This window comes from Anolis sagrei, chromosome 3 (genome assembly GCF_037176765.1).
Source record: "Anolis sagrei isolate rAnoSag1 chromosome 3, rAnoSag1.mat, whole genome shotgun sequence".
Taxonomy (NCBI): domain Eukaryota; kingdom Metazoa; phylum Chordata; class Lepidosauria; order Squamata; family Dactyloidae; genus Anolis; species Anolis sagrei.
Window position 1 is genome coordinate 213215196 of NC_090023.1, and position 15525 is coordinate 213230720.

General features: G+C 38.7%; 1 protein-coding gene across 1 annotated transcript in view; it reads left to right on the top strand.

Annotated features, from left to right (window-relative positions):
* CFAP43 (cilia and flagella associated protein 43) overlaps positions 1-15525 on the top strand; it is a 57116-nt gene that overhangs the window by 40438 nt on the left and 1153 nt on the right. Inside the window, exons 27-38 of the mRNA XM_060768347.2 lie at positions 2-82; positions 2862-2987; positions 4741-4860; positions 4949-5056; positions 5699-5785; positions 7585-7673; positions 9650-9857; positions 10276-10388; positions 11429-11588; positions 11845-12009; positions 12700-12780; positions 13626-13779. Coding sequence (XP_060624330.2) covers positions 2-82; positions 2862-2987; positions 4741-4860; positions 4949-5056; positions 5699-5785; positions 7585-7673; positions 9650-9857; positions 10276-10388; positions 11429-11588; positions 11845-12009; positions 12700-12780; positions 13626-13779 — 1492 coding nt within the window. The remainder of the gene's footprint in view (position 1; positions 83-2861; positions 2988-4740; positions 4861-4948; positions 5057-5698; positions 5786-7584; positions 7674-9649; positions 9858-10275; positions 10389-11428; positions 11589-11844; positions 12010-12699; positions 12781-13625; positions 13780-15525) is intronic.

A 15525-nucleotide genomic window follows, 5' to 3' on the forward strand; every position in this document is an offset into this window, starting at 1 on the left:
GAGGGACAATGCCCGGGAGCGTGCCCTTATGGACATGATGAATGGAGTCCTTGAAATAAAAAAAGAAGATATTTTGAAGATGGTGAGTCATGTTTTTATGGAATCACAATTAAAATGAGAGCTGTGTCGTGATTTATCAAGGAAGAATGAACTCATGGTTTGGCTTTATGACATTTGCCTTACATATAGTGATACATTAAAAATGTTTTTCTTTTTTCCTGCTTAAGGGTCTCTAATTAGGACATTTAACTGTAAATGTGTACAATTATTAGAATATATTTTAAAGTGATTCCAATTGCAGCAAATGTTCATTCCCATTTGTCAAAAAGTGATCCTGTATAAATAATTCATCTGCGAGTGGATTAATTATAAATGTATTTGATTGACCTCATGCCTTTTGGCTGAAACATTCCAAATTATACTGTACAAAACCAAAAATAAGCATTGGTCTCATGTGCTTCGCTCTCTCTTTCTTCCCACTTTAAAACCGCAGACATGATATCTTAAAAACCTATTTTAAAAACCTTCCCTGTTAGATATGGAAAAAAGCAACATTGGTTTAATATTAGTTTATTGCCCACTGCTGGAGTATTTATTTATTTATTTATTTATCATGTCAGAAACAAATTGAGAATACAGTTATAAAGTATAAAAAAGCCACAAACAAAGTTAAAAACTCGGCATTAAGCTAGATTTTCTTTGACCAGACGCTGGCCACTTGGAGTGCCTCTGGTGTTGCTGCAAGAAGGTCCTCCATTGTGCATGTGGCAGGGCTCAGACTGCATTGTAGTGAGTGGTTTGCTCTTCTCCGCCCTTGCATCTCACGGACTCCACCTTATAGCCCCATTTCTTAAGATTGGCTCTGCATCTCATGGTACCAGAGCACAGTATTTTCAGTGCCTTCCAAGTTGCCCAGACTTTTGTGCACCCAGGAGGAAGTTTCTTATCTGGTGTCAGCCACTGATTGAGGTTTCGGGTTTAACCTGCCACTTTTGAACTCTTCTTTGCTGATGTGTTCCTGCAAGTATCTCTGTAGATCTTAGAAAGCTGTTTCTTGATTTAAGTCATTGACATTCTGGCTGTTATCTGAACAGAGGATGGGCCAGAGATGTCAATGTTTTGGCCCTTTCATTGCTGGCTGCTACTTCCCAGAGGATATCAGGTGGTGTAATACTGGCTTGTTGTTGTTGTTCACTCGTTCAGTCGTTTCCGACTCTTCGTGACCTCATGGACCAGCCCACGCCAGAGCTCCCTGTCGGCCGTCACCACCCCCAGCTCCTTCAAAGTCAGTCCAGTCACTTCAAGGATGCCATCCATCCATCTTGCCCTTGGTCGGCCCCTCTTCCTTTTGCCTTCAACTTTCCCCAGCGTAATTGTCTTCTCTAGGCTTTGCTGTCTCCTCATGATGTGGCCAAAGTACTTCAACTTTGTCTCTAGTATCCTTCCCTCCAATGAGCAGTCGGGCTTTATTTCCTGGAGGATGGACTGGTTGGATCTTCTCGCAGTACAAGGCACTCTCAGAACTTTCCTCCAACACCACAGTTCAAAAACATCCATCTTCCTTCGCTCAGCCTTCCCTAAGGTCCAGCTCTCACATCCGTAGGTTACTACAGGGAATACCATGGCTTTGACTAGGCGGATCTTTGTTGCCAGTGTGTGTGGCTAAACAGTATAATTTCTTCAGTGGTGTTGGGCGTAGACAGCCTGTGACAATGCGGCATGTCTCATTAAGAGCCACATCCACTGTTTTAGCATGGTGAGATGTATTTCACACTGGACATGCGTATTCAACAGCAGAATAGCAAAGGTTAGATTTTATTGTGTCTGGTTGTGACCCCCAGGTTGTGTCAGTCAGCTTTCTAGCACCCACTTTTGCTTGATAGTCAATTTATTTACTGTTGGAGTAAATGAATTGTATTGTGTAAGGGTTGAAAATATGTGAACTAAAAGCTTTTTCATATGATATAGTGTAGATTTGAACAGTCAAAATTTATTTATTTATTTATTTATTTATTTACTGTCCTTGTATACCGCTGTTTCTCAGCCTAATTGGCGACTCAACGCGGTTTACAACAAAGTATACAGTGCACAGTATACAATTAAAACCATAAAAAACATAATACACAATATTACACGAAATCACAATCCAATACATCTCCTCACTAAAATCGTGGTTTAATTGCATCATCCATATTACCAATCCGTAATCAACACATTCATTGCACCGAATTTGCCAAATGCCTGCTTGAACATCCAAGTTTTTAGTCTTCTTCGGAATACCATCAGCGAGGAGGCTGATCTTACCTCCATGGGAAGGGCGTTCCAGAGCCGAGGGGCCACCACAGAAAAGGCCCTGTCTCTCGTCCCCGCCAGCCGCACCTGTGAAGCAGGCGGGATAGAGAGCAAGGCCTCCCCAGAAGATCTGAAAGTTGACCAAAGAGGAAACCATTGTTTCTCTGTGTAAAAATGTGCTCCAGCAATTTCACTTTCATTTTTCATTTGTGAAGATGTGAAAAATCCACATTTGATTTTAAGCCATCTACAGTTTCTTATGTATTAAAGTTTGAGTGTGGTTCGCTTAAACTACAATTTACTAGACAAAGAATCAAACCAAGGTTATTTATTTTCAAACCCTAATTGAGCCAAACAATTGTTACCTAGTTTAGATGCTAGGTACTTTAAATGGATACTTTAAAATGGAAAAAGGCAGTTTTCAATCACCTCCATGTTTGAAAGAGGAAATTGCAAAACTCATGGATACTTCTGGTAATACCACGGAATGGCACCAGAAAAGTTAAAATCCGTAAAGTATTCTAGTGCTAATAAACATATTGTGGTACTTTTAACTCTGATATATTCAGGAAATTCCAGCACCTGCCTTTATATCTAAAGACGAAGCACTCTGGAATGAAGATGAGAAAAAAATATATAAAGAATATGAGAAGAAAGTTAAGGAATTAAATGAGGAAAGAGAGAAACATCGAAAGGTAAATTGAAATTAAGAGAGGACGAAAGATTACCAGGATTTTGGTCCTCTGAAGCTTGGTACATTTTTAAAGAAATACGTTTTATATATGTTTAATAAATATAAACAATAAGGCTTATAGGGTTTTTTTAGGTTTTCAAAGTATTTGCCTATCATTTTTTGCACTAAACCCATCCATAAGATGAACTTGCAGGGATGTTGATATGCTTCCTCAGCTGGTTGGAGATGTAATCTATTGTCTAGCTGTCTTTCTCTAACAGTATCTTTTTTCTTTTCCATCTTTGTGCTTTACATCACTTTATTGCCTAATTTTTCAATTCCATGTTTGTTTACCTTTCTGTATGTTGGAATCTGCCCTGAATCCTTTTCGAAAGATAGGACAGAATACAAATAAAGTGTTTATTTATTTTATTTTATTTTATTTATTATTTATTCCTCCCTGCTCCCAGATACAGTTAATTGATCCAGGCATAATAAGATAGGCAGATCAAGCCACAAGGCTACTAGCACTAATTTTTTTCCGTATCAGGAGCGACTTGAGAAACTGCAAGTCGCTTCTGGTGTGAGAGAATTGGCCGTCTGCTGAGACGTTGCCCAGGGGATGCCCGGATGTTTTACCATTCTGTGGGAAGCTTCTCTCATGTCCCCGCATGAGAAGCTGGAGCTGACAAATGGGAGCTCACTCTACTCTCCAGATTCAAACCACTGACCTTTCAGTCAGCAGTCCTGCCGGCACAAAGGTTTAACCCATTGCACCACCGGAAGCTTCACTAGCTGTATCTTTTCCTTTCTTGTAGACTTTGTTCTGCTGGGTAAACAGATAGAGATTAATGATGGGGTAATCACAAACATCGAGTGATATTGGAATGCCATTAAATTAAGTTTTGAGGCATTGAGGGTGTATCAAAAGTTAGAAAAATATGGCCACCATTTCAGTTCTTTTATGGTTCAGGCCCCATCTATCTTTGCGATCGCATCTCCCTCTATGAACTGGCGCGAACTTTAAGATCTTCCAGGGAGGCCCTCCTTTCGCTCCCACCACCGTCACAAGCACAGTTGGTGGGGACAAGAGCGAGGGCCTTCTCGGTGGTGGTTCCCCACCTCTGGAACATCCTTCCTAGAGAAATAAGGCAGGCTCCATCCCTCCCCTCCTTTCGTGAGAGCCTGAAGACTTGGTGGCTTAAACAAGCCTTTGAAGACGACTAGCTTTAGCTCAGCCTCAGATACTGTTGAATATGGCCGAATCTTTTTCTACCAATTACCCAGGTTACTTCCTCCTATTAGGCCCCAGAAATGAACAGCCATAGACTCTACCTATTTCCCCTGCACTAGCCCCGGCCCGGCCTTTTAAATTGCCTTGAACAGGCAGGATTATTTTAAATATATAAATGTGCTATTGTGATTTTTTATGCTTGTAGTGTCTTGTTAATTTTATGTTTATGCTGTTTTCTTTGTATGTATTGATGATGTTACTTGGAAACTGCTCTGAGTCCCTTCGGGGAGATAGAGTGGTATATAAATAAAGTTTTGTCATTGTTGTTGTCCCCCCCTAATTTCCTCTCCAATTTGACAGAACAAGGACATTTCAGATTTTGTATCTATCAGTGTTTGGTTTATACATGGCTCCTTTTGATACAGTGAATGTACCATCCAATCAGATATAAATGAAGGTTCTTGTACCCCACATTCTTACTTCTGATCTATACTCGCTTAATCCCATCCAAGATAAAAACTTCATATCTTTTCTTTCTTAGATTCTGGAAACAGAATTGAGGAAACTTCAAGGCTCTATTCAGGAAACAACACAGACATTTGATGAAATTGTGAATAGACTCTTTGACAAAAAAGTTAACTGTGAAATGGTTATATATCAGGTGAACCTCAACATATACATATAAATTCGGCAGTCTTCCTTCCCTGTAAACAGCAGACTCACTGTCTCTTGTACAAACCTTTTCCTAGGAAGAACTAAAAATTACAAATCTTCTCTATTCGCTGCTTTTGGACGAAGAGTTGAGCACTAGAGAATCTGGGCTCTATAATTACCTTGATAAAAAGAGAAAAGCAAAGGTAAGTTCTGTGATTTGATAAAATTAATATAGAATCCTCAAGACACTTGAGAGATTAAAGAATTGCGCAGCCCCTTATAATTAGCTGCTTCCTAAAATCTCCCATAATGTTATCATCATTGAGTTCTATGGAAACAATGTATACTGCATATCTAGGTTCTTGTGGGTTTTTTCGGGCTATAGGGCCATGTTCTAGAGGCATTTCTCCTGACGTCAGGAGAAATGCCTCTAGAACATGGCCCTATAGCCCGAAAAAACCCACAAGAATCTAGTGATTCCAGCCATGAAAGCCTTCGACAATACATTATACTGCATATCAATTAGTTATTTCCCCCAAGTGTGTTTATGGGATAAGGACACATTTTGCTTATGTTTCAAAAGCACTACATGAATTTTAATTAAGACACGAGGCTTAATGCTGTTGTTTTATACCCTTATGTTTTACTTAATTGTGTTTTTATCTGATTGTTACTCTTTGCTATGTTTTATTTTAATCGCATTTTTTGTTTTAATTGATTGTTTTGCTTTTGATGTTGTGGACATTTTGTCCCATGTATAAACCATCCCAAGTCCCTTCAGGGAGATGGAGGCAGGGTATAAAAATAATGTTATTATATTATTATAATTTCACTTTTTTCTACAGCTCATATCTAATGAAGCAGTCAAGGCAGCCAAAGCAGAAGTAGAAGCTTTCAGAGAGGCCTATGACATATTAATTGCTGAAGATAGAGTAAGAACCAAAGGATAAAATTGTATCATTTTGTTTTGTAGCCCATTTGAGTTTAATTGGACTTGTTTTATATCTTCAACTTAATTAAAGGTCTTATCATAGCACACAGCATTGATGACCAAGACAGTTTTAAACAGTGTATTTTAATATTGAGGTAAATGTTTTTAATGTTTATGAATGCATATAATGAATTCTTGTCCCGGCATTGAATGTTTTCCGTATATATGCTGTGCTCCGCCCTGAGTCCCCTTCGGGGTGAGAAGGGCGGAATATAAATGTTTTAAATAAATAAATAATAGCCATGGCAACATCCTTTAGGGCTTTGGCATTTGCACTTTAGGGAGAAGTATTTCTAATGGGTCCTTGGTACCTGAAGGTGCCAGATCTTTTTTGGTCTTGGAAAATAAGTATGGTCACCCTGATTAATATTGGATGGGAAATGACCTACAAATGCCAGGTGCTATAGTTTATAGGAAGGAGCTGACAAAACCACCTCTCATTATTCCTTGCCTAAGAAAATCCTGTGAAATTCATGTGGTCACCATATGTGGTTACAGGACGTAAAGGCACACACATATGTAAACTGAGGACCCTTCCAGACAGGCCTTGTATTCCAGGATCTGATCCCAGGTTTTCTGTTTATCCCAGATTATCTGGCAGTGTAGACTCATATAATGCAGTTTAAAGCAGAAAAACTGGGATCAGACCCTGCAATAAAGTGCCTGTCTGGAAGGATCCGTAAGAGCTCCAGTGCCTCACTAAATTACAAATCACTGGAATCCATAAGGTACAAGCAAGGCAGATGAAGTAGAATCATAGCACTATAAGGATGTATCTACACCAGGCATCCTCAATCTTCAGCCCTCCAGCTGTTTGGGCCTCCAACTCCCAGAACCCCTAACAAGCTTGTTTAATTGTCAAGAATTCTGGGAGTTAAAGGCCCAAACAGCTGGAGGGCCACAGTTTGAGGATGCCTGGTCTACACCATAGAATTAATGCATATTGCGACCACTTTATCTGCCATGCCTCAATGCCATGGAATCCTGGGAGTTGTTGTTTGACAAGGTCTTTAATCTTCTCTGCCAAAGAGTGCTGGTTTCTCACCAAATGACATATCCCAGGATTCTATAGCATGGAGCCATTGTTATTAGTGGTCTCACACTGCATTAATTCTACATTAATGCAATGGAGGATGAACCCTGCATTGTGGGTCACTCATATGGATGTTTATAAGAGTAACTTTGAAACAATAGTAATGCCTCACTATTAGATTCCAATTCCATACTCGTAAGTAAGTTAAATGTCTGTAGTATACAGGACTATGAATCACATAGTCTTTTGATTAATTTTGCCTATAGGACTCTAAGATTTATATGCTATCATATAGTACCACTTTACAAATTAAGAAAATGTCCCTGCTTGTGTATTTAAGAAAAAATATAATATTCTTTTCAAAATGAAATTTAAGAGCCCTGTTGAACTAAGATTTCTAAACTACACAGCAAACATTGTGTGTTTTTAAATTGATCTATAGAATTAAATGTTGAGCTAGCAAGACAGAGGTTACTGGTTTGCCATGACCTAGGCTGTACTGCAGATAGTCCTGATGGCAAACCTGGAGTCTGACAATAAATTTTTACATCACACTATAAAATGAACTTCCTGAAATGGAATTTGAATTCAACTATGGTGAAAAAGTGATATAGATTGATTGCTCACACTTTAATTTGATGCATGAGAGAAGTAATGCATACTAGCACTTAGGCTCAATCCTGAATGACAAAATCATACTTTCCTAGCTTATGGAACGTGGCTTTAGAAAGGAATTTTCAGATCTTCATACCCATCAGATTGATCAACTATTCAAACTTTACAAACGTCGGCCAAGGTAAGGCTTCTTTTGTTGTTCCTAATGGTTTCCTGAAAGTTTTTGCATTACCTCATTCAGTATAGTCCTTTTCTTTGAAGGTTTTACGTTATTAAAAGCAACAAGTAAATCAGGATAATCGTAGTACTACAACAATTGTTGTAGATGAGCAACTTATAAATAGACAAGGGTAGATCCAGACTAAGGGCTTGTCTACATGAGACAAAAACATTAAGCTCATGTTGAATGGACCATTGTCTGTCTTTATGACATGCAACAGCATCTGATGAGGTTTACAAGGGTTTTTTTTTAAAAACCAATTTTACCTTGCTTTAACAAAGTCAAATACTTTGCTAGGAAATCTGGACTATTTCATTAGTTCGGGGCAGCCTAGACAGTGATATTGGGTATGATCTGGATTGACCTGCTCTCCAGACTAGACACCAACAGCATCACACTTTCACTGAATTCATCAGGATTTCCATGGATGTGCTGTTTCTAAATATATTTCCAATTATTTTAATTGAATTGCTGTTTAATTTGAAAAGAATTGTTGGATTAGGGTTATATTTCCCTTTTCCAGGCAAGGTGAAGAGTAGTTCAGTTAAGACGGTCTTCTGTAGCAGACTTTGCAAGTAAAAGCTGGGAATTTATTGTGCCTTTTTGAGACTGAATTTACTGGAATAAATCAGACCAGTGGTTCCCAACCTGGACTACCAGTGGACTACCAGTGTTCCCCAAGTTGATTAGGCCATGGCTACCTAAAGATGAGTTTCAAGTAAAGGTCTAGCTCAGCAGAACTGATACTGGCCATCATGAGGAATGAGAGAGCGAGAGAGAAAGTGAGAGGTTTTTTATGTTATTGCAGACACACCTTGAAGTTTCTCTGGTCACATAGTATCACTGCTTACTTACATGGATACATTGATCCCCATGCATCACCACTGTGTGTTTGAACAAATGGGGAATGTTCTTGAGCCAGTATGTAGAAGGTAAAGATGTGTAGAGAACCCAACTGCATAATACCCTATTGCTCTGGTAGCAAGTGGAAGTAGTTGGTGTGGAGAATGCTTCATTGAGTAGGTTTTTCCAACAAATATTGGTCTACCTATTTTGTTTTAAGCAAACCTTCGAGTTGCTTTGGGTTCTATGTTGTGGAAAAACTGCGATGTAATTAAAATAAATGAATTGTATTTAAAATAAAAGCATGGCCAATCATCTACATGCAAAACTGGAAAAACTAGCACTTTGGTTACTTTAAGCATAGATGGAAAGCAGCAGGATGGTTAAATGGATGCTACCTAGACTGAAGAACGATTCATCCGTAGCTATGAACACAGTGAAAAAAAAAACAGCCAGGTGTAATGAAGAAACCAAACCTCAACCAGAGAGAGAGTGAGAATGATGGCTTGCTCGTTGGCAATATGTAACATGGCATGTTGGTGGTCTGGAACAATTATTGTTGACCATTTTTGGAAACAGTTTCATCTAATAGTGGGAATGTATACCAAATAATAATAATAATAAACCTTTATTTATACCCCGCTACCATCTCCCAAAGGACTCGGTGCGGCTTACAATAGGCCGAGACCCATACAACAATAAAAGACAGCAACAATACAGCAGTATACCAAAGGTTGCATGATTCCTTTCTTTGGATTAGTTGACCATGACAATTGTCTGTATTGTTATGTGGAGATGCTGATTTACTGTGTCTTCTGAAGAACAAACGTGGCCATGACCCTAAGGGTTTACAGAACAAAGATTAGGACTGATCTACAAAACAAGCAAAGGGTTAAAAATATGAGGAACGTGGATCTTCCTGCTTATCTATGCATGGGGTTAGAAAAAGGTTAGCAGGTACAAGAGTCACACAATATAACAGAAATGTGTAGTGACAGGTGATGCATAGCCATGTTATAATGCAAACACAACACAGAGACACAATGATTAGAAAAAAATAATCCTTGTTTGTTTCTCATGGTCTATTATGAAAGGGCTTATAAAGTAAAGGTTCACATAGATGCTGCTAACCCATATGGTGATCGGCCAGGCTCTGCCAAAGCTTTCCAAGATGCTCGTGCCCATTTAATGAGAGCTATTGATGAAATGGATGAACTTGAAAACAGACCTGAAAATGTGGACCTTATCGCCTGGGACCGATTCTGTGGAGTTAGACGAGCCAAAGTAGAAAGTGAGCAGGCGGTATGTACAATTATTTCCAGCAATCTTTTGTAAAAGAAATCATATTTTAACTGTGTTATACTGAGACCTGAAGATTTTACAAAGATTCAGTCCAGGACAGAACTTGTAGGAATAGTAAACCATTTATTTTGTTTATCTAAATCAAACAGTTGCTATTTTAATACATTTCTGGTATGGTAAGGTCATCACTAGTTACTATCATTCGGTTAAAATATTTGAATAAGTTCTGTCACTAGATGATTATAAAGTCAAAATGTAACATTATTTGACATTTTGCAGTGTGAAATAGATGCAATGCCTGAAAACATTGTTAAGGTATTTTAAAATAGAAGATAACATACTAAACAAACTTCATGTATATTTATCCTTGGGAAAATGATCTGTAACATTGGCAAAATGAACTGTTCTCTTTACTTAGATAAAGCAAAAAGCACTGACACTAGCAGAGATGCAAACGTTCCTTCAGAAACAAATTGAAGATGATGAGAATATACGGAAAGAGATTGACCATGTTTTTGGTGAACTCAATCTGTAAGTATTACTATTGCTAACTTTATGCATACCATTCTTTCCCCTCGCCAGAATGGGAACAAAGATCAGCTAACCAAGTTCTTTGTTTTAGTCATATTACAGCATTCACAAGTTTAAGTTTTACAACAGTCATTGAAAATCTAAAAGGCAATTGTTTTTTAGATAATGGGTTTAAGGTCACAATTGACAATTTCCAGTCATCCTTCTAATTTGTATTAGTTTCAAACAACTAGAGGGATTTTTTTAAAAAAGTATGTGTTTCTCCGTGGCTTTATTTGGCCTAAATGTATCATATTCTGTCTGATTTTAGAGGCTAAGCAAAGTCAGCTCTTGTTAGTACTTGGATGAGAGACTGTTTTCAGAGGAAGAAACTTGCAAAACTATCTCTGACTAATCCTTAAGAAAACCCATGACATTCATAGGGTTACTTTAAGTGAACAGATTTGAAGACACACATGAAGACACACACACACACACACACACACTTCTTCATGTGTTATCCCATACCATACAAAATTGTAAAGCCTATTTAAGTTAGAAAAGATAAATCTCCTGAGACAAAAAGGATCCATGACTGGCACCACTTTTAAGTTCATTTGCAATATCAAACCAGGTGTAATGTGAAGTGCTTTTTAAAAAGTGAAACTTGCTTCTGTTGTAATGTATCTAGCAATTTTGCAATGAGACATATTGTCCATTTTGTTCTGTGAGGGCTTTTAACCAATCTTCCAATGTCAGAACTGAAAAGTGAAGTTCTCCACAAGTGATTTTGGGGTTACAGCCAACATCAGAAGAGTAAACATTTTCTCAAACAATGGGAGTTTCACTTTCTCTCCTCTCTCTTGCATGATCCCCCAATCTTCAGTTGAGAATTCCAAACTATTTGCAAAATTGGGAATGATGTAAATAGGGTAGTAGAACTGGATCCCTTATCTATGTCCATTCTAGTTGAGGAGGGACAAAGTTGGACCCAGCATATCTCATTTTTCCCATTCTGGAGCCATTGAAATAAATCCATCTTTTGTTTTCTCCGATGCTAGGCTTCGAGAGCAGAAGATGAAATATCAATTAGATTTGATGGTCCAGTTTCTCTTCAAACAAGGACAAGTGGAATTAGAAACTCCCAGTTTAATACCCGAGTACACAGATGCTATTCTTATCAACAGGAGCATTATTGAAGAACTAAACAGTGTAATCCGGGTAACTATTTTTTATTTCAAAAGAACTCATCTTTCTGTAGACCACTTTCAAAATTACATTTTAGTTGTCTTCCTTTGCTCCAATTCTGTATATATTAATAGGGCAAACGTTTTAGCTATGTGACATAAATTTTATACAAAGTACGTATTTTCCTCTGAAAGCTTTCCCCTCCTTTGTCAGTATGTTTGAATTTTTAGAAATTTAGTCTCTTTTCAGAGATGAACTTATTCTTTAAACTTCATACTTACCTTTCTAGGCTCAAGGAGAAAGAAAGGTTGCTAGCATGGTGGAAAGTAAAGATTTCCGTAAAGGAATATTTCAGCTGGAATGGGAGCATAAAAAAATGCAGATGCAGGTTGAAGATCTAAACCAAAAGGCTCGAGATATTCAAAAATTCAATCTTACAAAAGATCACCAAATCGTAAGTTGTTATTCAAAATGCTTATTTTATCTGAGGACATCAAACCACACAGATTGATTTTATTCACCAATAATTGAACAATTCTATTTCTTTGTTAAATTTAAATTCTACATACTGCACACAGTACAATGTTTTTCCCATGACATCTTACTCCAGAACGATTGTTCATGGTTTTGGGACCAGGCCTTCGAACAGTAGATGTATGTAGCATTTTAGAGAGGCATTGACTGGAATGGCGATTCGCCTCACAAGACTGTTTTGTTGTTTTAATGCTTGTTGATGTATTGTTTTAATTGTGATTTATGTTTAATTGTGGTTTTACTATTGTAATTGTTTGTATTGGCATTGTATCGGTACCCAATGTAAGGCATTGAATCTTGCCATTATTTATGTGTAAACCGCTTTGAGTCCCCCTAGGGGTGAGAAAGGCAGTATATAAATACTGTAAATAAATAAATAAAATAAACGATTTCAATGTTGTATAATTTGTAGGTTATTGCTGCATAATTTTAGGTTATTACTGCACATGTGAAAAAAAGTATTTTATAGGCCAATGTATCAGGAAACTTCCTCATAATTTGATATAAGAACTTATTATATGAAATCAGGTTACTTATGGTGGGATTCCATTCACATCTAAAAATATTAGTTTACTTAGCATGCTTTTCTCTTTACTTTTAAATTCCACAGTTCTTGACAGCAGCAAACTATGATAGCCGGATGAATCGTGAAGTCTCAATAATGGAGGGAACCCTTAATTTTCTAGATAAGGTAAAAGCTCAGTTTTACTATTCTCTTACCATCCATAGCTCTGTGTTGTTTTTTCTTGTGGCTTTTGGCAGATTTGATCAATTTCTCGCCTTTCAAGTCAAAATAAGAATCAACCCAAATTAAGTATATTCCACCAGGTCCCTTTTTCTTTGTTTACTATAATTTTGCCTGCTAAATTTGTGGTACATCAACAGATTTATGGCATAGCTTTTGGGGTTTTTATTTCTTTCATACAACATTGTTCTATCATTTTTTGTGTGTGTCAGAAGCGACTTGAGAATGCAAGTCGCTTCTGGTGTGAGAGAATTGGCCATCTGCAAGGATGTTGCCTTGGGACACCCAGATGTGTTACCATCCTGTGGGAGGTTTCTCTCATGTCCCCGCATGGGGCTGACAGACAGGGGCTGACCTTGTCTCATGGATTCAAACTATTGATCTTCAGGTCAGCAGTTCAGCCAGCACAAGGGTCTAATCCATTGCACCACAGTGGCTCCTATTCCTAACATGTTTAATGGTAGCATTATTGCTACTGGTTTATGTACACTGCAACTAACTTTGAGTGCTCATCCAATACGGAAGCAAAATATAACATGAAAAGCATTTTACTGGATCAGTATTTTTAACTTTTAATACTTTTTAGCTCTTGTAGTCCATTAAATATTATCTTTAAATGCTTTCTTTTAAGTATAATAGTTTGTATTGTAGATGTTCTGGAACAATATTACATTATGCAGGCTTACTTAATAAAAGCATGTCTGCCTAGGAAATCAAAACTTGCCTTCCCAGCTTGGCAACTAACATCTTATAAGCAAATGTATATGTTTCACTTGTTTTTCAATGACCAGGTTCACAAGAAAAATGTGCAGCAACGAGCGCAAGTTATCAAAGACCTGGAGAAGCACATAAATCTGAAAGACCAGGCAAACCAGAAGCTCAGCAAAGAATTACAAGAAATGCTGGTTACTGTGTCAGAAAGGCGACACATTTATGAAGCTACAGGTGATTCTTATTCTGAGGATTTGGGGGCGTTATATTTTCTCTGTGCACATTTCCTTCCCCTGAAAATTGGCCTTCATTCCACCATACGCATCTATATATATAAATTTGTTAGGGGCATCCAACGAGGAAACAAAACTCAAAAAACCCCCAACGAAACTTAACCAAAATTCCCATGCCCATAACACAACCCACAAGGTACAAACATATCTACTCAAAATGAAAAGCAACACAACAACACACTCACAAAACGGCAAAACAACAAAACTCAAAAATCCCCCAACGAAACTTAACCAAAATCCCCGTGCCCATAACACAACCCACAAGGTACAAACATACCTACTCAAAATGAAAAACAACACAACAACACACTCACAAAACGGCAAAACAGCAAAACTCAAAAATCCCCCAATGAAACTTAACTAAAATCCCCGTGCCCATAACACAACCCACAAGGTACAAACATATCTACTCAAAATGAAAAACAACACAACAACACACTCACAAAATGGCAAAACAACAAAACTCAAAAATCCCCCAACGAAACTTAACCAAAATCCCCGTGCCCATAACACAACCCACAAGGTACAAACATATCTACTCAAAATGAAAAACAACACAACAACACACTCACAAAACGGCAAAACAACAAAACTCAAAAATCCCCCAACGAAACTTAACTAAAATCCCCGTGCCCATAACACAACCCACAAGGTACAAACATATCTACTCAAAATGAAAAACAACACAGCAACACACTCACAAAACGGCAAAAGAACAAAACTCAAAAAAACCCCAACGAAACTTAACCAAAATTCCCATACCCATAACACAACCCACAAGGTACAAACATATCTACTCAAAATGAAAAACAGCACAACAACACACTCACAAAATGGCAAAACAACTGAGCATGCGCATTGGCGCCCAGCCGCAAGTTCCCTGGCGCGCGCACATGGCCTTCCGGCCAACGTTCCCTCTGCGGAAACCATGCCCACTCCAAGCCCCGCCGTGCTGCTTCCCGCACACATACACCCCCTGCCGCACACACACACGCAACCCCACGCTCCATCACTCCCCCCACCGCCGCACACACATGCAACCCCACTCCCCCCGCCGCCGCACACACACACGCAACCCCACTCCCCCCGCCGCCGCACACACGCAACCCCACGCTCCATCACTCCCCCCGCTGCCGCACACACACACGCAACCCCACGCTCCATCACTCCCCTGCCCCAATCTTACCTCCTTTTACTTCACGCCACCTCCAAACCCCACCCCGCCCCTTCCCGCCCTGTCAAAATCTAGGAAAGACAGGAAGGAAAGAAAGAAGAAAGAAAGAGAGGTAAAGAAAAAGGGGGAAGGAAGGAAAGTTAGAGGAAGAAGAAAAGGAAAGAAAAGAAAAGATGGAAGGAAAGAAAAGAGAGACAGCAGAAGAGAAAGAAAAAGGGGGAAGGAAGGAAAGAGATAGAGAAAGAAGAGGAGAAGGAAAGATGGGAAGGAAGGGAGGGAGGGAGGGAGGGAGGGAGGGAGGGAGGGAGGGAGGGAGGGAAAGAAGGAGAGAAAGAGGGAAGATTGGCCACAGCAACACGTGGCGGGTAAAGGTTGTTATTTCTATTATTATTATTATGATGCTATTGTTCCTATGAGACCCTTTTAGGGGGAATGGGAGGTGTCAGGTCCCAGAGGCAATGCATTGCATTATTGTTATTGTTATGATGGTGGTGAAATAAAAGGAAATAAAAA